This window comes from Fundulus heteroclitus, chromosome 8 (genome assembly GCF_011125445.2).
Source record: "Fundulus heteroclitus isolate FHET01 chromosome 8, MU-UCD_Fhet_4.1, whole genome shotgun sequence".
Classification (NCBI taxonomy): Eukaryota; Metazoa; Chordata; class Actinopteri; order Cyprinodontiformes; family Fundulidae; genus Fundulus; species Fundulus heteroclitus.
Genome location: NC_046368.1, coordinates 12,827,202 through 12,851,305, shown reverse-complemented (window position 1 = coordinate 12,851,305; position 24,104 = coordinate 12,827,202). Strand labels below are relative to the sequence as shown.

Sequence of the window (24,104 nt, the reverse complement as noted above, 5' to 3'; positions counted from 1 at the left end):
GTAATTATGACAAACACTGGTTTGTATTTAGTTGTTTTGTTTTGCACCTCTTTGTTTTCCGAAGCATGAAAGTTCATAAAGGGAGATAATAGTAAAACAGGGGTTCTTGGATAACGAACTTAAACACAAGTCAGCCTTGTTTACAGTGTGGAAAAAGGCATGGTGAGCAACATAAACTTAGCTTTACATGCTGGGGAAATTGTTTTTTTGTCAGAAAATGATCTTAAATACGTGCCATTGTGGCAGAGAAGCTGGATAAAACCAACAGAGATTAGAGAGAGCATGTTTTGTTTTTGCACGTCCAGGATTAGATCAGACCGACTACTAATTTTGCGGTCGCTGAATTTGTGGAGAGGGAAGGGCAGCAGATCAGATTGGTTGCATTCTGTACATGCCGACACGCCCAGCAGGGAAATCTAACTGGGAAGATCGTCTTCCATTCTGTGGGCAGCCATACCTGAGAGCTTACAGAAGACAGACTGAAATGGACCTGGGCTTCACTTGTCACGGGTGTGATTACACACTAAGAGGAGTTATGCATGCTATAGTCATGTTACCACTACTATTTATCAATTCATAAATCATTTTGAACAACATAAACTGTTTTGCAGCAAAGAAAAAAAACAGTTTCATGTCACAAAACAAGGAAAAAGGAAAATGTGAATATTGCACAAGGCTGCTTATAAAAATGTTGCTTGATACAGAAATACCTTCATTTTTGCACACATTTTAATTTATTACATTTAATAAAACAGAACCCTAATTTGGTATCTCCACAGCCAAGAGTGGTATCAATAAATGACAAATTAGCACATTGCTGAAATGTCCTGCATGCCGATGTCACGAGCTTACAGCAGCAGGTGGTCACTTTACTCAACAGGTCCAGCGGGGGAGAAACTAAACTATGAGCACGTTTAAATTCAAATACAGGCATAAGAAACGACATGTGGCTTTAATGAATTTGGGTGCTGAGTTACTTGTTTAACAGATTTATAGCTGAAAACTTTTATTGCTTTTAAAACTGTTTTATTTGCAGTTCTGTCTATGGCCTGCTTGTAATGCGCTGTGCCTTTAAATAATTAGTACACCTCTTATACAATACCACATAACATTTTTTTTTTTTTTTTTTTTACAAAATAACCACAAACATTAATGAATTTACTTTGGATTCTATGTGATCGACCCATACAAAGTCTTGATTTTCAAAAAACTTTTATGACATGCATTTTTATTTATCCCCCTTTATTTTGATACCCTTTTAAATAAAATCAAGTGCAATCATCCTCCTACAGAAGTCCCGTAATTATTAAATAAAGTCCAACTGTGATTAATTTAATCTCAGTATAAATCCATCTGTTCTATGAAGGGCTCAGCGGTTTCTTAGTGAATATTAGTGAACAAACAGCAACGCGAAGACCACAGAGCAAAGCACACCAGGGTATTTCAAAGCAGGGTTATTAAAATGTATCTTAACCTTTGGACATCATGGCCAGCACTGTTCAGTCCATCATCTGCAAACCTAAAGGGTTTGGATTCACCATAACTTCCCTCAATGCCAACACCTGATCTACAGACACACCGATAAATTAGATAATCGCTGAAAAGTTCATTAATTTAAGTAACTCGATTCACTATTGAAATACATTATATAGATTCATTACAAAGAGATTGATGTTTCCAAGTCTTTATTTCTGTTAACTATTATGATTTTCAGCTTACAGCGTACAAATGAACATTTAAGTTTAGAGTATTACGTCAGACCAATTTAAATGCAATTAGTATAGCATCTTGAGATATCCTTTTTGATGAGCAAACATCCCCTCGCACATGTAGGCAGCCAGGTCCATGGCATGCCTAAAATGCCACGACAGGACATTTTTTTTTCAAATAAAAACTTAATTTTTTTTTTCAATAAAACTAAAAAAATGTCAATATTACAAAAATAGATTTTGCAATATAGTGCAGTCCTCCTATAAACAGGCATGGATGTCCCCCCCAAACTGATAGTAAATGCATTAATCAGGGTCCCTTGTTAGCTGTGGAGGAGCTACAGAAATTGACAGCTCAGGCAAGAAAATATGATGACAGGGCAGCTGTTCCATAAATCTGACTTTTATGGAAGAGTGGCATGACGAAAGCTGCTGCTGAAAGATATCCAAAAAAGCCCTGCTGTTTGCTGCAAGTCATGTACGGGCCATAAATGTATGGGACACAGAAAACACGTAGAATACAGTGCTCTCCTCAGATAAAACCAAAATGTATCCTTCATGCACTACATGGATGTTGATATGTGGCAGAAACATTTACACAGCATGTTGGGGTGGCAGCATTATTACTCTCAATGAGGAAAGCTAATCAAAATTGTTAGGGAAGATGGATGGAGCTAATTACAGGAAAATCTACTGAAAAAACATGTTAGAATCAGCAAAAGAGTTGAAACTGTGTAATGTAATGTCAGTCCAGACCTAAAGCCAACAGAGAGAAAATCTGGGGCAAGATTTGAACATTGCCATTCATAGATTGTTTCAATTCTAAGTTGAATGAGCTTGCACTACTTTGCAAAAAATAATGAAAAAAAATGTCACTCTCCAGAAGGGCAAAGCTATACTACTTTACGTCATGATGTACACTTTACAATAAGGCTGGATGTTTATAATGCAGTGGAAAACAGTAGAATATTACATTGTAGAGAATTATGTTTCCAAATGCTTATTGAGCTTGCAATGTTATACTTTAGACTGAAATATTTAGTATAGCAACTCTAGATGAAATATATAGAATTTGAAATGTTTTGGCCAAGTATTTGGCAAGAAACCAGTCAGCTTTGTCTCTTTCTCGTCCTTTATTAATGCATAATAAACAGTTGTTAATGAGTTATAAGGTGTTTACAGATTAAATTAGAATATGTCTACAAACCACTTAGCCTCTATAAAGCCTCTATAGAGCCTTTTTGTAAAGTGGTGCCTACATTTCCAAAGTGTGAAGGGGCAACAAGAGCTCCATTCTAGCCTCTCATGTCGCATTTATCTGCAAAAACCCCGACTCAAAGTCAAATACACACAGAGGCATGCAGCAAGAAAAATACAAGCACATTCACACACCCCAATGACCAGTAGGTCCTGGACAGCTGCTGCTACTTTTAGGGGGCTTGTAGCTCCTGAGGGGCCAGAGATCCCATTCTCCCCAACAAGACACACACCCCTCTTCCTTTTTCTAATTGGCTTTGCCTCAAGCACAATCCACAAAATCAAGTCAATAAAGGAGGCTTCCTTCACCATCCCTCAGACCCCTGGAATCCAGTTTGCTCAGTCATCAATTGACAGCGTCTACTCTGTCCAGTATTCGCAACCTATGACAAAAATTCAGGAAGCTGTTTGAGCGTTTCTGATTTTGTAAGAAGAACATTAAAGCTAAAACAAACCGAGTTTGTCCTGTGGTGTCTCTGCGCTGACTCTACACGGCCAATGACTGACAGCAATTGATAAGAACAGAAATATTCTTTCTATCTATAGCACAAAATGTTTAGTAGTATCTTGGGAAAGGAATGTACTGTAGCCACAGGTCGGTTTATGCACGCAGCTATTTTCTTATGAACTTCCTGGTCCATTAAGTTTAAAACATGTCTGCCGCACCTCAATGGCATGCTCTCTTGTCTTCCCTATTTTGTAGAGTGCATAGGAGAGATGGGTAACACCATAGTTGTACCCAAGGTAAACAGGAAGTAATCAATTAGTGATCAATTGGTGTGGTCCTGTGCCTCATGTACGGAGGTTATTATTCCTCGAAGTACACGTCCGGGTTTGATTCCCAACCTCAAGACTTTAGCTGCACATCTTTCCTGATCTCTGTGTGTCCATTTCCTGTCAGAAACATGGGATCAACGACCGCTAGGGCCCAGACTTGTAACACCCCCACCTCCCCCCATGCACAACCACACACTACACAAATGCACAAACAGAGATCTGTGGTAAAGCTTGATACAGTTTTGGTACATTTTTATTGACTTTACAGTTTGACCCTCTAGTGTGGAGCTGCTATGTTGTGCTCTTTGTACTTACTACTTTGTACTTGTCACTCAGTCATAAGTTAGGCTGTTATTGATGGATATTAGTTTCTTTTTACAGAAACAAACTAATGAAACAGAACAGAATATAACAGAAATACCTTTATTGTCCCAAAATGGGTCAATTAAGGTTACCTGACTCCGCCAGATAGATTTGCTCCGCATATCCATCTGGAAACCTTCCGTTGAAGTAATTTTGGGAAGGGGCGAAAATACTGGTTAGCTGATTGGCCTATGTTGGTGATAGACGGGCCAAATAAACCAATCAGATTCGTCGTCGCTCGTAACAGAGCAACGACGAAAACACAACCACAAGCCAAGCTACTCTTGCTGCTGCAGGTAAAGGCTCGTTAGCTCAGCAAAGAAATGCTCTGTAATTCCGATAAAACTTGCTCGATAGCCGCGCTAACGCTAGTTTCATCGGCTGAAGCCGCCATGTTCTTTAGACTGAACTGTCGCGCTTCTCGTTGCATCACACCTCAACCCGCCTCAAAGCCAAAGCTGATTGGACGTTCGTTTGGTGAACGGCTCCAAATTTTCTTTAACGGAGAGTAGCCAGACTGATCTGCGAGTGAAACCTTGAAAGCTCGCGAGATCAGGACGGTCTCACGAGGCTACAATTAAGGCATATCAATCGCAAATTATTCTAAAAGGTTAAGAATCAACAATCATTATTGTCATTATGCAGTCAAAATTATATTTTGGTGACAGACAGTGTGTGATTCAAACAGGAACGGTCACACGGTGTGTGCAGAGATGGACAAATTAATGAGATGATGTTTTAGTTGCAGCAGCTGGATGGTTTTTGTAGCACACAATTTTGCATTTCTTCTCCAGTTAATGTGACAGAAGCAACAGAGGAAAGAGAACCAATGTTTATATGACCTTTTTAGTTAATTAAATACAGCGGCATTACAAAGTATGGGCTGTTACCAATCATAGTTACGATGTGATGTGAACTCAGTCACAATATTTGACCACAGTGACGAATTCTTTTTAATTTTAGTCAGATATCTCTTAAACCAGTGCCCCCCCCCCCCCCCCCAGCAGTGCACTTATTGGAGGCCATTACCCTGACCTTTCACTGCATGCTGCAATCACAAGTATCCGTGCATGTTGTGTTCTAGCAGCAGTGGCAGCTCACTCTCACCATGCTCCACTCATCGACAAGCGTTAAACCTCTTTAAATGTATACTGAGATTTTTTTTTTAAAAAAAAGCCCTGCAGAGACTTCTTCCTCTCTTACAGTTAAATAAAACTAATATTCGGGTTGTAGGAGTTTGTGAAAAAAAGTTTTAACTGCATTAGTCTTGCTGATGAGACTCCTGCAGCCTTAACACAGTTAGAAAACACTTTGAAGTGCAGAGATTAGGATTTTAGAAAAGATCTCTCTGAAAAAAAAATAAACCTCCAACTTTGTGGTATGTTTTTGTTAAAGAAGATCATAGTTCATGTGGGTTACATCATTTTTGCTTTTGCATGTGTGTGTGTGTGTGTGTGTGTGTGTGTGTGTGTGTGTGGGGGGGGGGGGGGGGGACTGAGAGTCCAGAGGGCTGAGGTCATCTATATAAACATAAAGACACAACAGAGGACTCAGTACATGAGTGCATGCAAAAGCACATGGACTTTGGATGTATGTTGTCATGCTGCTTGTGGCTGGAAGGCTAAATGGGTAATAGTTAATTAGAGTGAACGGTTCCTCGCCATTCATTGGCTGGTGCTGAAACCACATGCAAGGTCTTTGGTCAACATGCGCCTATTTACTGATGCACTTAAGTTTTTTTTTTTTTTTTTGGCTGACCCTGACCAGACTGTACTCCATACTGCTTCCAAAATTACATGGTAATAGCAAACTAATTGTAGGCCTGAATTTAACAAGATGACATCAATTCTGTTTCTTAATCTGACCAATTAGCGTCTGCAGCAGCTCAGTCAAATAGGAGCTATGTTTTTATGTTGTGTTTTTTTTTTTTATTTTGGATAAAACTAATTTTGATTTCTGTGCTCAAAAAAATAAAAAACATAGTTGTGTGTCTTTTTGAATAAAGAGGGGGAAAAACATAACAGCACACTGGTTGGTGAAGTTGCAGCAGCTTTTAGTAAGCTTAAACTGCACTGAAAGAACGGAAGTCTAAAGTTGTTCATGTAATTAATAATTTGGTTAATGCTATTAATAAAAACACAATAACTGTTATTAGAAGAAATTTGCTGCTGATCATCCTGGATGAATTAAGGTAATCTAAAAACATAAATGAAGAAAATTATATCACTAAATGCACCATACCTTAGTGCTACAGGGTTACATAACAATATATCATCTTCAGTGTGTTGCCATTATTGTAGCTGTGAGAGAGTAGGAGAGAGAAAGACGTTCTGGTGATAACAGGAAGGCTGAGGGGAGTACAGCTAGGTTGCTCTCTTTTATCTTTTTAAGCTATAAACCAAAGGCTATTATTTAACAGGCTAGATTGAGAACTGTTTTAATCATTTGGAAATCTCAGACATAAGATAAGGATCCTGGCAATACAAAAGGAGGCTTCTGGTTTACTAAATCTAGCTCGGCTAACTTCGCTGTTTGGTAACATGAGATGCTAAAGTCTTTTAAAAATGAACTCTGGAAAAACAAAAGGGCTAGAAAAAATATTTAAAAGAAAAAAAGAACAGGCTAACATCAGTATAATAAGGTCAATGTAACAAAACAAAAAAAGATGAACTGGCGACCTGGCCAGGGTGTACCCTGCCTCTTTGTCTGCTATGTAAACTCCTGAGTTTAAATGTGTAATAATTATAAAAGCATAATGAATTTCCATTGAGAGTTGTAGAGGCAACTTTAATTGTATAGTTATAACTGAAATTTAAAGCCATGATGGCCATGATTCATTTATGAAGCAGACCGATCATTGCTGCACGTGAACATAGTGATGACTGTCGTCTGATAACTATTGTTAGTATTAGCACCCAGCATGGTAGAAAATTCACTCTAGAAGTTGCTGCGTTACATGCTAGTTTGTCTTGTACTGTGATCATGTCTGAAGAGGGTTTCCAAACATCTGATTTTTTTGTTTTAAAGCTTCCTATTTGGCTCAAGTTCTTCTAAAGTATTAATGAGGACAGACATTGATGGTGATGGCAGGGAACTCTCAGGGGAGCGATCAAATATTGATGAAATCCTTAGCTAGTCAGCAGCAGACAGGAGCTACTTATGTACATTGTGTGTCTATTTACTGGGTTTTATCATAGCTAGGCATGAGGAGGTGTACAGTAACAAAGTAGTAGAACGATAGAGTTTCAATACTGCTAAAACTTTCCTTCATAACACTCCTATGGTTGAATTCCAAGAGATACCACAATATCTATATCTATCTATCTATCTATCTATCTATCTATCTATCTATCTATCTATCTATCTATCTATCTATCTATCTATATATATATATATAAATACTTCTTCTTTTCTGAGTGGCCTTTCAGTCCATGAACATAACTTGTTTGGCTTTGGATAGTGATGCTCTCTTATAGGGCTGCACGATATTAGGAAAAGTTGTGATATGCAATAAGATTGGTAAATGGTGCGATAACGATATAGATTGCGATAAATACAGAACAAATCAAAGCATGATGTCTTTCTGCTTTAAGATTATAGCAAGCACAGACTGCAGAGATAATGAGTTGTCTATTCAGCGACTTAAAAAACATTCATATTTTCCATCTAAAACACAAGGTTTTAATGAAAAAGTTGGCTCTGTTTGACGTGCAATGTTTTGGCAATTAAACAATTTGGCTGTGGTTTATCTCTTTACCGTTTCAAACTTTTTAAATTGCATTTAACAACAAATGTCACCAAACATACTAGGGCACTGAGACCCTGAAAGCAGGGTTCTTAAATTATTAGCAAACATTGCACTCCAGGTGGTTCTTTGCATTGTGCACATTGCGATCTATGATACTAAGATAATGATACATTTACAATATATTGTGCAGCCCTGCTCAAAAGATCTTATACTTTGGTTTTTTGGTAAATATGCACATTTTGTAAAAAAACACCAGCAGGAAAATTTTATGTTTTTTTTTTTTTTTGTCTGAAATAAAAGCCGTTCAATCAGTTTATTCATTTTCATTCTAAATGTTGATGTGAATATCAAGGAGCAAAAGAATATCATACTGCCCCATGTCAAATCATAGCATTTGGAATCCTTGATTTATATCAGACAATAAATATTCTCGTGCAGTTCCAGCAACAAAGACCAGGCATCCCTGCCAGGATGAAACACGCTTGTTTTCCTTTGCTAAAACTGTGAGAACTTTCCACTCTGTTCTTTAGATGTTATGTGGAGGCTGGTATGGCTGCCATCTTTCAACGTGGCCAAAATAGTCTCTCCATCTGCAGCTCCAACAACTCACACCCCCCTCATTCATCCATAGACACACACACACACACACTTCTGTGTGTGTGTGTGTGTGGTATGCTGCGGTTCCTAACTCGTGCCAAATTTAGTCGTGAGCAGTGAACTCTGGTGCAACTGTTGCTCCTCAGTCCTGTGAGCACAAAGCCCAGCGTTTCCACAGATTCCTACGCTAAAACATGACGGCAACTCTCCAAACATGTTCCTGACAGATCACCTTTACATGAGAAGCTGATGTAACCAGAAACCTTAAGCAATTGGCCAAAACCAAAACTAAAAAGAGGATTTTTCCACCAACGTCCGCATTACTTAATTCTCCTCGGGGGGAAAAAAAAATAAAAAATGAATAAAAAATGAAAACTGACACACAAACGGCAAGACAAACGGAGCAGGTTTGCGAGACAGAAGGCTAGCGAGGGAGTAAAGAACATTACAACTGGAGCAACAAGAAAGGACTGTGTTCAGCGTGAGGAAAACGTGTAGGAGACCCTGACGTCATCTTGAAAGGCTCCCAACTTGCATCAATTAGATTTTTCTTTTATTGCTCAGGGTCTGTCCTGAGTGCAAGACTGTAATACAGTTTTGCAGAATGAAAAGATTGTCCTTTACAGATACAAAGATGGGTGAATATAAACAGAGACAACAAAAGTTTCCCAATAGTTTTGTACGCAAGTTTTCAGTAAAGGATCTAATGAAATAATCTCAGTCAACATAAAGCAGTTTCGTATATATTGAACTAAGTTTTATTTCAGATGTCTGCTTAGTTATTTGCACCTTTGCATAAAAAAAGCAAAGAACAAAAGAGAGAGAGATGATTTTTTTTCCTGTTACTTTGAAAAAGCATGACGGATAATACACAGAGACACCCAAAGAAGCACATGGGGTTGAAAAATCTGCACAATCTCTGGAGTTGAGATACTGAGGGAGCTTGGCAGCGACGTACTGCAGCCCTGGAGTCTGCACGGTTTTCACAGATAGACGGCAAAACAAACAGGCGGAAAGGTCAAAGGAAAAGAGGAAGAACAAAATATGAGCAGAATGGAGTTGAACACTTACCGCCAGGGCTTGCAGCCTCTCTTTGTGGAGCTGAGCCTCCTCACACGACATCCTGAGGGGGAAGCAGGGGGAGAGGGAGATGAAAGAACAAGAGGTGAGATTCTCAAAGAGTCCCTCAACTAGAAGATCAGAGACACAGAAGGGAGGGAAGTGGAGGAGTGAGGTAGAGGTAGAGCAGGATGAGGAGGATGAGGAGGAGGAGTCTCCAGATGAGGTCCTTCCTCAGCAATAATCCAAGCAGAATGAAAGATCTCTCACTCGGTGGCCATGTGCTTCACATTCTCTGTCTTTCTGTCTGTCACCCACTCTTTCTTCGGCTCCCTGCGCCTCTCCTCCCATTTGCCCCCCCCCCCCCCTCTCTCTCTTTCCTCCACCCCCTCCCTGCCTCCCTTCTTTAGGCATGAGCCATATGTGATTAAACAGCTGGGAGGAGCAGCTGAGAGAGGGACGGAGCAGGGGAGACAGACAGGCAGGCATGAGAGAGGGCCGAAAAAAGTGGGAATTAGGGGGAGAGTGACGGAAATTGCAGAAGCAAGGAAAACTGAAGGAGACAAGCGATTTTTCACATTAGAAAGGTGAAGGGGAGGTGCCGGAGATGCTGAAGTAAAGATGAAGAGGTGGAAAAAGAGCTGGTGTAAAGACTTAGAGTTCGTAAAAACCTTTGCCTAACACAATAACACATGAAATGATGAAAAATACAATGGATGACTCTGCTACTGTTGGAAAATACAGTTGATTTTTTTTACGTTTTGTATGAAAAGACCGTTAACAGTCTTTTCATACAAAACGGTAATACTGTTTTCTTATCTTAAACTTCAGATGCAACCTGCCTCTGAGATAAGTCAGTAGAACAATATCCAGAATGTCCCTCCTTATTGTCATCAAGGTATCTTTTCTGGATAAACATGTTCTGAAAAATGTATAGGTAGCAGGAAACATATCTATTTAAAAATTTTTTTTAAATAAATGTAGGAATAAATGTTAGATAACTAAGAATTTGTAATTTAATCTCAAACAATTCCAACAACGTCACAACCCAATTGTACAAAAACGTGTTGAAGTTGTTAAATCATCAACCAGAAGTAACGCATAGATGAATGCGAACTGAAAAAAGTTATTATTAATAAATGGAAAGCAAACTATGGAAGCCTGTTGCTGTCACTTGAGAATTTTTTTTTTTTAAAACTATCATGTTATAACTTGATAATTATGTTGTACAAATGTGATAATTATATTGTATAAACGTGATAACTATTTTGTATAAACATGATAATTATAGTGTATAAACGTGATAATTACGTATATTGTATAAACATGATAACTATATTGTATAAACATGATAATTATATTGCATAAATGTGATAAATATATTGTATAAACTTAATAATTACATTGTATAAATGTGATAACTATCGTGATAGCGTTATCCAGTTAGTGGCGGGATGCTTTTACCCTGCATGCCATCTACTCGGGAAGTAAAATGGCAAATTTACAGTTGTTGATCACATTTTACTTTATGCTCGGTAGAAGACACGTAGAGATACTGATACTGCTGCACACTGTGGATAAGATCTTTATTTACATGCGCACACTGAGAAGAATCCTCAAAAGAATGGGACTCTACAGAAGGAAAAATCCATCAGATCCTCTAGATGCGGCGGCCTTCCTCACTGACCAGCTGGAGAGTCATGGGATCCTGCATGGATATAAAAAAAATCTAATTAACAATAGTTTAGTTTATCTGAATCTTATATGTAGGCTAAAATGATCAGGCTAAAGTAGGCAAACACAAACAAAAGAACTAGCTTCATGCTTATTGTACCAATTTCTAACCATTAATGGCTAATAATCCATCTGAAATACGAGTGGCCAAAAAATACACTTACGCGTTCTTCGCAGGAATGGACTGTCCTTCTTTTTAGCCATCCTCTTCACTTCAATCAAAGGTTTACTTGGAACGCCAACTTCTTCTTCTTCTGCTTATTATTCCTCCTCTTCTTCCTCTTCTTAAATGAGTCCGACTAAAAGCATACTACCGCCACCATCGGGTTGAAGTTGTCAGGTTTGTACAATAAAAATAGATAGATAGATAGATAGATAGATAGATAGATAGATAGATAGATAGATAGATAGATAGATAGATAGATAGATAGATAGATAGATAGATAAACTTTATTACGGACTCATGGTCCAATCAATAAACTGTATGTAGTTATCTCGTTTCTGCAGTATAATTATAAAATTTATTCAAAATAATTATCATGTTTATACAATATACTATCATATTTATACAACATAATGATCATGTTATAACATGATAGTTTAAAAATAAAAATATTTTCACAAGTGACAGCAACACGCTTCCGTAGAAAACTGCATTTCGTTATGGTTTACAGCTAGCATTTTGCTTCCTAAAGCTGACGTTTTACAATACACGTATTCAGGTACTTCATTCCCGGTATACACTGTCATGCACCTGTCTTGACATTTTCTTGAAGTTCTTTTTCCAATCTATCTCTAACCTTCTGTCCCCTTCTTTCATTTTTACTTCCATGTCTCCTTTCACAGACAGGCATCCTTATAAGGAAAAACAGCAGCTGTAGACCTTGCTCACTCTTTTGGGAATTCAGAAGCATGTAACACACACACACACATTGGAGCTCAAGCACGTTAAGATCTAGCAGCCACTGGCTTACTCCACGGGAGGGAAAAGAGTGAAGCAGATGGATGCAGATGGAACAATGTAAAAAGCCACTTGAACCAAAACGTGAAACACATAAACTACTTTCATGAAATAGAAAACAATATTTTCTATTTGCTGTTCTTCAAGATAGAGTTTCAAGTATTAAGGAGAACTTTGGAATACAGACAACTATAACTCAACTCGGTGTGGACAACTATATACACACAGCACACTGTCTGCTGTGCTCAGCTAAGCTGTGAAGAAGGGTGAAAAAAGTGTCTTTTAACAGAAAAATCTGATAAAGCATTTCAAGATTAAATATGACACAGAATTCAAAGTTTGCTGCAGCACAACCAAGACTGCAACAAGTACTCCAGAAACGTGAAAAAATAGCAAGAGACAATCCACCTCCGATAAGAAGAAGTGAAGCTCCTCATCACCTTTGATGATCAGTCATTTTCAGTGGTCAATGATATTTTAAAGTTATGTGTGATGAATAAGTACCGATTTATTAAGTACTCAGTATTACTGTAGTACTTGGAATCGGCAAGTATCTAACCTTAAGTACTCGTTCTTTTATTCAGTCTGTATATATATATATATATGTATATATATATATATATATATATATATATATATATATATATATATATATATATATATATATATATATATATATATGAAAGATCATTGATTCTCATCCTCCAACCAGTTCAATTGTTCAGCATCATGCTTTAAATTTTAATTATTGGTGACTATGTAGAGCGTTAATGCCGTTAGATGTGAGTGCCCTTTCTAAACTAAGTGCAATTCAGTGTAAAATAATCAATCATGAGCAAATTGTAAGACCAGTTTTGAAATAAAGATTCTGAATTAAAGAACATTCAGTTCCTGTCGAGTTCATTATTCTAAAGAAGCTTAACACTTCACTTAACTTCTCTCTTCTTTTTTCTTTTGCCTTTGCAGGTAATTTTTCTTGCTTCTTTTGTTATTTGATTTAACGTTAATTTAACCAGGTAGGACAGGTTAAAAAGTATTTCTTATTTCCAACTGAATTCTGGGAAAAGGCAAGCCACTTTAGGGTTTAAGGGGGATTAAGGGGTTTTAACAGAAGAAAAAATAATAATCTAACGAAAACAGCATAAATAAAACTAAGTAATTGAGTTGACGAGGACATTTAGAAATGTGTGACTAAATAAACATACAGACAACATTTCCTGGAATGTTCATATAAAGATATGAAAAACACTCATTCATTTAGTCTAGCCCTCACATTTGGAAAAGCCATACTCTAAGCCTCGGTCTTAAAATTCAGATGTTTTTAGAATTATAATAAAGAAAATCAGTAAAAAACTAAAACAATCTTTTTAGCTTTGCTTTTTAAACTTCAGTGAATGTGCATTTTTTTTTATTTTACTTGGTGCTTTTATATTTAATTTTATCCATCCATCCATCCATCCATCCATTTTCTGACCCGCTTAATCCCTCATGGGGTCGCGGGGGCATTTAATTTTATATTCAATTTAATATTTTAAATATTAATTATTTTTTTGTCTTTGATTGGAAGATAGTTCTATAAACTTCATAGAACAGAATAGAATATAAATATTATTTGTTGTCCCTCAGTGCTCATACTCATACAAACTTTTAAGGTATTTTGTGAAGTTCAGAGTATATTTCTTGTTATTAAACCTTTTTTGACTCATGCTGTGTTTTTAGTCATGTTTTTTTTTTTTCCCTTGGATTTCTTTCCTAGTAATGTTTGCAGACATTTTTCTTCGACCGCTGCAATGTGGCCACCTTTCCTCCTTCTTTCAGCCCTTCATTCTGGGGTTAGCAGCGCTGGCTGGTCGTCACTGAAAACAACGACATCATTGTTCCTGAGCGTCGCCACAACGAGGCGATGACCTCACTGCGCAGCCGGCCCAACACACTCCCCCCCCCCCCCCCCCCCCCAACCGCCTGCCCAACCAATCCCAGCCCAGAGGTAATGGCCTCCAGATGTGGAACTCGAGGCAGGAAAGCGCACACATTGACTCTCACACACAAATAGAAATGTGTAACAATATGCAAAGTGAGAGTAGGAGGCAGAGGCAATGAGCAAATGTGGACAAAGAAAGTAAGTCAGAAAAATTGTGTATTTGTGTGTTGTTTTGTGTGTGATCATGAATTCAGAACTCCCACATTTCAGTTTTTGCTAAAAAACACACGGATGGAACCACACTTCTCTCCTAATATGCTCTGCGGGAGATTTGGTTATTGTACTACAGCATAAATGTACGCTGTACAGCACTGTATGTGTTTATTAACTGCGTTAAAAATACCTTCTCCTGTCAAGTAGAACTAAATCTGTTCACACTACACTGCAAATGTGCCTGTATGTTATTTGTGCGAATAAAAATAAAGCCCCCATGTGTCAGTTATTAAACTTTGAAGGCCTGTTGTAAAGGTTAGGGGGAGGTTAGGTTTGGTTAAGGCTAGGAAAGTAGCAGTTAAGGGTTAGCGAGCATATGTGTGAGCGAAAAGAGAGAAAAAGGGAGGGCAATGAATTAAAACAACTCCAGGAGACATATTTTAGGCTATGAACTGCCAGACCTTGATCTCATTCATACTTTATTCATTACTGATGGAAGCTGAGCTATGTCTGGATGTCATGTCTGGATCTCTTTCACAATAAAAGTTTTTTTTTTTTTTTTTTTTAAAGTGTTTGTCTATGTGTGTGTTTTTTTTTGGCTAATTGCCTCATTGATTTAAAATCTCAACATTTATTTCAAATGTTTATTTATTTTATGATTAAAAAAAATATCATTAAGCTTTTAGAATGAACTAACAAGGGGAGAAATGAATTCTTTCTTTTTTAAGTCTTAAGTGATTTGGTAATTTTGGTAATTATCATCAAAGTATTATTTGTCTTCTGAAGTACAATGCAATTGCTTTGACTCTGTATGGTAAAATACGTGTAAAGCACCCCGGATATGATGGGCCACGCTCTGGGCCGGACACTTTATTGCGTCCATGTTTGAGACTCTTGTTTTGAAGTGAGAAAGGAACTAGTTCTTGAGATGCCCTGCTTTGTTCACCGAATCAAAAAATAAAGACTGTTCACAGGGTTGGCTGACAACACTTGGTTACAAAAGCATCAATAAGCATCCTGGACTTTCTAAACCATATAACTGGGAGGGGGGGGGGGGGGGGGGGCATTGTTAATGCTTGAAAGAAAGCGACAGACCAACAGGCCTCACGGACCAAAACTCCCAGTTTTGGTCCGTGAGGCAGACACCCTGTCTACTTTTAAGACTTATCTTAAAACTTTCCTTTGTGACAAAACTAGAGTGGCTCATGTTACTCTGAGCTACCTCTATAGTTGTGCTGCTATAGGCTTAGGCTGCTGGAGGACATCATGGCCTATTTTTCTCACTCTACTGAGTTCCACTGTTCTGCAATCTGCATTGCTTGTTGTCATTTCAGCTTTTAACTTTTTGCTCTCTCTCTTTTTCCTTCATAGTAGGTACACCTGGTCTGGCGTTCTGTTAGCTGAGACATCATCCAGGGAAGACAGATCACCCGCTACTACCATCTAATGTAGAACAGATTACTAGATCAATGTGTGCTTCTGTGCTTGTTTGTCTCTCTTGTTGTGTCTCTGCTCTGTCTTCCGTAACCCCAGTCGGTCGAGGCAGATGACCGTTCATACTGAGCCCGGTTCTGCTGGAGGTTTTCCTTCCCGTTAATGGAGAGTTTTTCTTTCCACTGTCGTTTCATGCTTGCTCAGTATGAGGGATTGCTACAAAGCCATGGACAATGCGGACGACTCTCCCTGTGGCTCTACGCTTCTCCAGGAGTGAATGCTGCTTGTCGGGACTTTGAAGCAATCAACTGGGTTCCTTTGTATAGGAAAGTTTTGACCAATCTGTATAATCTGACCCAATCTGTATAATCTGAATGAAATTGACTTTTTAAAGTTCCTTGAGATGGCATGCTTCATGAATTAGCGCTATATAAATAAAATTGAATTGAATTGAATTAAGATTCAAATAAACTGTCAGCTCTGTGAGAATACCTCAATTGCCAAGTGACTGGCCTCTAACAACACTTAAGTGTTGTCCAGAATTGCTGTAAGACAGGCCTCTACTGGGGATTCTTCCTGGCAACAGCCACCAGCATCTATGGCAGGTTGGTAAAGAAATTCCTATAACATGAGTTACAAAAACGTTTATTTTTCCCTTTGCGATTGATAAAGTATTTTTTTTGTTGAATTGAATTAAGCATTGGATCCTCATTCAAACTATGACGTAAAGACTGGTCATACCAGGACTAGATTATTCTACCCTGATTACAGATTGTTAAAAATTACAGACCTCTGTAACATTTACCCCTACGGTTCTCAGTCGTGGTACTTGGGCTAGTTTTAGTCTAACTCTAAAAAACTGTCTGCTTTCTCAGTCTGTTAAACGACATCATGCATCTCCTTACAAGAGATCCTGTAGAAGTCACTGGATTTCAGAGAGCACATGTGTGAAAAATATCCACTCGTGCAGAAAACCTTCTTGAAAGTAGATGGGTTGCATACAGAAGAGGCGGATGTCTCTGGCCACCACGCTTGTAACCACCTCAGCACTTTCTTTTGGATCAAACTGTCTTTGAATGTATTATTTTCGTTCTGCAGTTCCTGGCGTCTCTCCCGTTGTGTTTTTCACAGGACATGCATATGCTTTCATGACCTTGCATATTTACTTTTCGGAGATGAAGATTGGTTTAGTTCTTCCTTTCCAATGCAGCACTGTTTCATGTGGTAAATATGTATCTTTAAATGTAACTGTCCAATGAAAGGAACACAATGTGCTAATGTGTTGCCTTTCTTCTGCTTATCTTCAGCAGCAATCCTGTGAGATTTGATATGCATTATTTATCCCATTAGGACCCCTTCAATACTTGTTTGTTTAATGAATAGCACCGGCGAATGGGTCTTCTGTGGTCTCTGCACTCCTCTTTACCACAAAATACTATCTCGTCTTTCTGGTGGATAAATTAAGGAGCGCTCTGTGTTTGTGTGATTTAAAAGGAGCACCTCAGAAGAAAAGAGGCAGAGTGAAGGGAGGATAGGAAGGCCCTCTCCTTTTCTTTTTTACAATTAGAACATTAACTATTGATGCCCCAGTAAAGCATGTCGGGTTCATGCCTCAATGCACTTTTTCTGCCTGCCTCATGGGTGTGGTCCTTAAAGAGTGCGCAAAAAAACCCCAACACAACAACTCTCTGATTTGTCACTGGAACTGCTTACCGGCAACTGATTGAAACTTGGTTGACTGTCTCAGTAGTTGTCAATCAAGAGCAGTAACTCCTCAGCTTATTCTAACCCGCAGCATCTTAAAAATCTTTACACACACTTGGAGCCAAGCGACGGAGTCTATGAAATCACCATAAAATAGACCGTCCTCCTATGAGATCAAGACAGTTAGGGACATGTGTGAGATGCTTTGAATATGTTATATGAGGACAGAAAACAAAATAAAAGTGTCTCTGAATCAACGTTTTGTTGTAGCAATACAAAGACAAATAAACCTCCATATGTCCTTGAAGCTATAGTTCAGATTTTTGGATTATGTGGAGTCAGGAAGCATTTTCCACAACATGGCTGGTAAGATCAGTCCATCTTTAAGCGGCCATTTGAGATGTTCATGGCGTGTTGTTATATAAATAAAGTTGACATCAAGTAACTAGTGAATGACACCAGCAGCACTGGTGAAGGATTAGTCATTTCCATCTCCACTTCACAACTACTTTCTAACTTGGCTCTATAGATCCCTCCCTGGAGTAGCAGCAGTTTAGGTGGTGAATGAAAGCCATCATTGTAATGATTTTGTCTGTTCCTGCCTGTGAAGCCTCTGTCTGCAGTCTCATAACATCATTCCCTGGTCCTGTTCCTGCACCCGCTCTGCACAGGTAATCGAAGTCTAAGCAGTTACACCTATAGAGCCTTCAATTAAGCGGAGTCGCTGCACCTGGGAGGAGCACTATGTATTCCAGGCTCTCCCAGTGTGTAACCGCCAGATTCTTGAAAGCCACTGTGTGAGTAAAACATCCAGCATTCCTTGATTGCCCGCCTGTAATCGACCTGTCTCGTTCATGTGATTTCTCCTGCCTATCTTGCCCCTTTCAGATTCTCCTGTTGGCTTCTCTAGCTGGACCTTGACTTCCTGAGCTGTCTCTTCGACCTAGCCTGCCTGCCTGCCTCTTCCCCGGCCTGGATACCTCTGCCCGGTGTGTGCCTCTCGTGAACAACTCAAAGCCTGGATCCCAGATTCACCTATTGCCTAAGTCCCTACTGGAAACCTCTGCCTCTTGACTGCCTAAAGGCTCCAACATACTCGGGCGTGTATTGTGCGTATACTGTGAGCCGTGCGGACTCAGCACTGAGTCTCCGTGGACATTTTACGCTTCATAGTTGAGCGTAACTATTGCCTAAATTTCTTGTGGCAAATTCCTAGGATTCCCACACTTTCTGCCAATGAGATGAATCAGTGGAATGGACGTTAAAATGTTTGACTAGCTAGCTGGGCACCTAGAGCCATTTCTTTCCCAGCGGGTACCCACCATACGTCTGTCACTGCGAACTGCTTGGTGCAGCTCAGTGTATCAAGCTCAACGTCACATATAAAACAGTTTGATGCGAAGACTTTTTGCCGCCAAGCAGTTTATAGTGTGACACCGAGTAGGCGGTCATCAAAATTTAGCTCTGCACGGCGGACTCTGAGCAGAGTCCTAGAGTATGCATGGACTCCACACGGATGTCTGCAGACTCATGTCCACACAAGTGTGTAGGCGCCTTTATTCTGTATGACCCAAGCCCTGACTACGAGTCCCCTTCACTCTCTTACCTGCAAACAAACACGTAAAGTGGATCAGTCAGTCGGTGATTCGAATCACCCAGATGGAGCCATTGGAGCCAATCATCCAGATTCTGTGGGTTCATTACAATCATTCTGGTTCACCATAATACTCCAACGTGATTGGTCCAAACCATTTTTTTTTTGGTTCAGGCCCAAACGACTGCAATGGGAGCAGGATAAGATCTTGTGTGTTTGTGAACGCACAAATATCACGAGAATTCAGCTTGCAGGCAAGGTTCAAGGCAGTGTAAAGGTTTTATAAACCAATGATATATACTTAATCTCTGTTTGTTCAGACTGGAGTCTTACGGGTCAGGGAGTTATCTACTGCAGTGCAGATATTGACTGCTCATAAGCTCTCCACAGAATCTCACTTCAACAAAGCTGAACTACCCCCTCACTTAATGGCATCTGGGGACTATTTACATCCATCTAGACTGTCCGTACAGCATGCGTGAAATATTGAAATAACTTAGTATTAGTCTGACTAATGGACGTCACTTCCTGTTTGCGGTAAGGCGTATTGTATCACTTCCTGTTTTCACTGCGTGAGCAACGGTTTGTTGCTCCAGATTCTCTCGCTTTTATCTTTAATCTCTTTGCTGTAACATCTGTTTCTAACACATAAGCACTTTTAAAACATTTTCTGTTGCTGCACATCACGCTTGGGAACTCCTCGTGTTTCACGGTTTGCTCTCTTGGCGTGGTAGAAGGGCGCTAGCCTAGCTTTAGCCTAGCCTAGCTTTAGCTCCACAATGGCTTCCTCTCCTACTATTACTTCAGCTTCTCCGTCTCTGACTAAGTCTCCTATCTCCTGCTCTCTGTGTCAGATGTTTAGCTATTCCTCCACCTCCTTTAGTGATAATGGTACTTGTAATAAATGTAGTGTTTTTGTAGCTTTGGAGGCGAGGGTGTCAGAATTAGAGTCCCAGCTCCGTGCTATGGAAAGACCAGCTGATAGCCGCCCCTCTGCTAGCGCGGAGCCACATAGACCTAGCGTTAGTTCACTTAGTGGTCCTCCAGAAGCACCCGAGCAGCCGGGTAAGCAGGCCGGCTGGGTGACAGTTCGTAGGAAGCATAGCTCTAGATTTCAGCCCCCAGTTCACCACCAACCCGTCTGCGTTTCAAACAAATTTTCCCCACTCAGCGACACACCCGCTGAGAAGCCGATCCTGGTTATTGGGAGCTCAATAGTCAGAAACGTGGCACTAGAGACACCAGGGACCATAGTTAAATGCCTGCCAGGGGCCAGAACGGGCGACATAGAATCTTATCTAAAACTGCTGGCTAAGGATAAGCGTAAATACAGTAAGATTGTTATTCACGCTGGCGGTAATGACACCCGATCACACCGATCGGAGGTCACTAAAGTTGGTGTTGCTTCGGTGTGTGAGTTTGCTAAAGCAATGTCAGACTCCGTAATTTTCTCTGGTCCCCTGCCTGATTTGACCAGTGATGACATGTTTAGCCGCATGTCATCATTCAACCGCTGGTTGTCTAGGTGGTGTCCTGAAAACGACGTGGGCTACATTGATAACTGGAGAACTTTCTGGGGAAAACCTGGTCTGATCCGGAGAGACGGCATCCATCCTACTTTGGATGGTGCAGCTCTTCTTTCTAGAAATCTGGCCGGATTTATTAGTCCTGGTCTGACAACCCAGGGTCCAGACCAGGAAGCAGAGCCGTAGTTTAACACACCTCTCTGCAGCTTCTGTACTGTTACCCATCCATTATCCTATTGAGACGGTGTCTTTCCCACGGCCAAAACTTAACAGATCAAAAACTTATCTAAAAGGAACAAATCATAAAAACCTAATAAAAATCAATACGGTTCACCTTGAACCTAAAAATAAAACAATTAAATGTGGTCTATTAAATATAAGGTCTCTCCCTCCAAAGACTTTGTTAGTTAACGAATTGATTTCTGATAAACAGATTGATTTGTTTTGTCTCACAGAAACCTGGCTACAAGAGGACTACGTTAGTATAAATGAGTCAACTCCCTCCAATTATTCAAATTTCCACATTCCCAGATCTGTGGGAAGAGGAGGAGGAGTGGCAACCATCTTTCAGTCTGATTTATTAATTAGTCCCAGGCCAATTAATAACTACAGTTCTTTTGAACATTTAACCCTCAGTTTCCCTCATCCAAACTGCAAAGCAATAAAACCTCTTCTGTTTGTTGTTTTGTATCGTCCACCAGGCCCTTACACTCAGTTTTTGGATGAGTTGTCAGATTTCTTATCTGATTTGGTGTTAAATACTGATAAGGCTATTATAGTGGGTGATTTTAACATCCATGTTGACACAGAATGTGATAACCTTAGTGTAGCCTTTAAAACTATCCTAGATTCAATTGGTTTTGCTCAAAATGTGCATAAACCGACGCACTCTCGGCTCCATACTTTAGACCTTGTGCTGACATATGGCATTGATTGTGAAGAATTAACAGTATTTCCTCACAACCCTGTCCTATCTGATCATTTTTTAATAACATTTGAGTTTAATCTAACTGAGTTCTCCACCCCCAAAAGAGGGTTCCATTATAGTAGATCTTTATCGGATAATGCTGTATCAAAACTTAAAGAGTCTGTCCCCTTTTTAATATCCTCCGTATTGCAGAAATGCCCTGTAGATGGTAGCAATGTTGTTTCTTCCAATTCACAAATAGATGTCTTTGTAAACGGTATGACTTCGTCATTGCGTTCTGCATTAGACAATGTAGCTCCCTTGAAAAAGAAGGTGATTATTCACAGGAAGCTGGCTCCTTGGTTTAATTCAGAGCTGCGTTCCTTGAAGCACAATGTTAGGAAATTGGAGAGAAAATGGCGCTCTACACACCAAGAGGAATCCTACTTAATCTGGAAGAACAGTCTATTGTTGTATAACAAGACCCTTCGCAGAGTTAGAGCAGCATATTTTTCATCATTAATTGAGGAGAATAAGAATAATCCTAGATTTCTCTTCAGTACAGTTGCCAAACTTACCCAGAGCCACAGCTCTGTTGATCCATCCATTCCCTTAGCTCTTAGCAGTAATGCTTTTATGGGATTCTTCATAAATAAAATTGATTCCATTAAAAATAAAATAATTGGCATCCTCCCAAACATGATTACCTCATCCTCAGTAAGTGAGGCAGCATTGGAGGAATCCTTAGAACCTGCGCAGTGTCTGAACTGTTTAAAAGCAGTAGAGCTTTCTGAGCTATCTAAAATTTTAGCTTCATCTAAACCTTCTACCTGTATGTTAGACCCAATCCCAACCAAGTTGTTTAAGGAGGTATTCCCTCTGATCAGTGGTCCTATTTTAGACATGATTAATCTATCCTTGGTAAATGGATATGTACCACAGGCTTTTAAAGTAGCTGTTATTAAACCTTTACTTAAGAAACCATCTCTTGATCAAGATGAGTTAGTAAATTACAGACCTATATCTAATCTTCTTTTCTTATCTAAAATTCTTGAGAAAGTAGTTGCTAATCAACTATGTGAACATTTACAAAGTAATTACCTACTTGAGGAGTTTCAGTCAGGCTTCAGAGCTCATCATAGCACTGAAACAGCTCTGGTGAAGGTCACCAATGATATTCTCATGGCCTCAGATAATGGACTTGTGTCTATACTTGTCCTGTTAGATCTCAGTGCTGCATTTGATACAGTTGATCACAATATTCTCCTACAAAGACTTGAGCATACTGTAGGGATTAAGGGAAAAGCATTAGGCTGGTTTAAATCTTATCTGTCGGACAGATTCCAGTTTGTTCATGTTAATAATAAATCTTCCTCAAACTCTAGGGTCACTTGTGGAGTACCACAGGGTTCAGTCCTTGGACCAATTCTATTTACTATATATATGCTTCCGATTGGCAAAATTATCAGACAGCATGGGATTAATTTCCACTGTTATGCTGATGACACTCAGCTATATTTATCCATAAATCCTGATGAATCCAATCAGTTACTTCAACTGCAGTCATGTCTTGATGACATCAAAAGCTGGATGACTTTAAATTTCCTGCATTTAAATTCTGACAAGACAGAAGTTGTAATCTTTGGGCCAGAGTCTTCAAAAAATAAAGTTCTTAATCAATCCCTTAATCTGGATGGCATTAACTTGGCCTCTGGTAATAAAGTTAAAAATCTTGGTGTTGTTTTCGACCAAGACATGTCATTTAAATCCCATATTAAACAGGTTTCCAGAGTTTCCTTTTTTCACCTCCGGAATATCGCCAAAATTAGAAACATTCTGTCCAGGAGTGATGCTGAAAAACTAGTCCATGCATTTGTTACTTCAAGGCTGGACTATTGTAATTCTTTACTATCAGGAAGTCCACAAAATGCAGTTCGAAGTCTTCAGCTGATTCAAAATGCTGCGGCAAGAGTTCTGATGAAAATCAACAAGAGGGATCATATTTCTCCTGTTTTAGCTTCCCTTCATTGGCTTCCTGTTAAATCAAGTATAGAATTTAAAATTCTCCTTCTAACGTATAAAGCCCTTAATAATCAAGCTCCATCATATATCAGAGCTCTGATTACCCCGTATGTTCCTAACAGAGCACTTCGCTCTCAGACTGCAGGTCTGCTGGTGGTTCCTAGAGTCTCTAAAAGTAGAATGGGGGGCAGATCCTTTAGCTATCAGGCTCCTCTCCTGTGGAACCAACTCCCAGTTTTGGTCCGTGAGTCAGACACCCTATCTATTTTTAAGACTAATGTTAAAACTTTCCTTTTTGACAAAGCTTATAGTTAGAGTGGCTCATACCCTGAGCTATCTCTATAGTTGTGCTGTGATAGGCCTATGCTGCTGGAGGACATCAGGGTCTAATTTTCTCACTCTACTGATTTCTACTGTTCTCCAGTTTTGCATTGTATTACATTGAAATGACTGTCGTCATTTCAGCTTTTAACTTTTGCTCTCTCTCTTTTTCTTCATAGTAGGTACACCTGGTCTGGCGTTCTGTTAACTGTGACATCATCCAGAGAAGACGGCTCACCCGCTACTTCCATCTAATG

General features: G+C 39.4%; 1 protein-coding gene across 1 annotated transcript in view; it reads right to left on the bottom strand.

The window, feature by feature from the left end:
• The window catches only part of LOC105930971 (A-kinase anchor protein 2), a 115,750-nt gene that overhangs the window by 88,033 nt on the left and 3,613 nt on the right, over positions 1-24,104 (bottom strand). Inside the window, 1 exon segment of the mRNA XM_036140117.1 lies at positions 9,523-9,574. Coding sequence (XP_035996010.1) covers positions 9,523-9,574 — 52 coding nt within the window.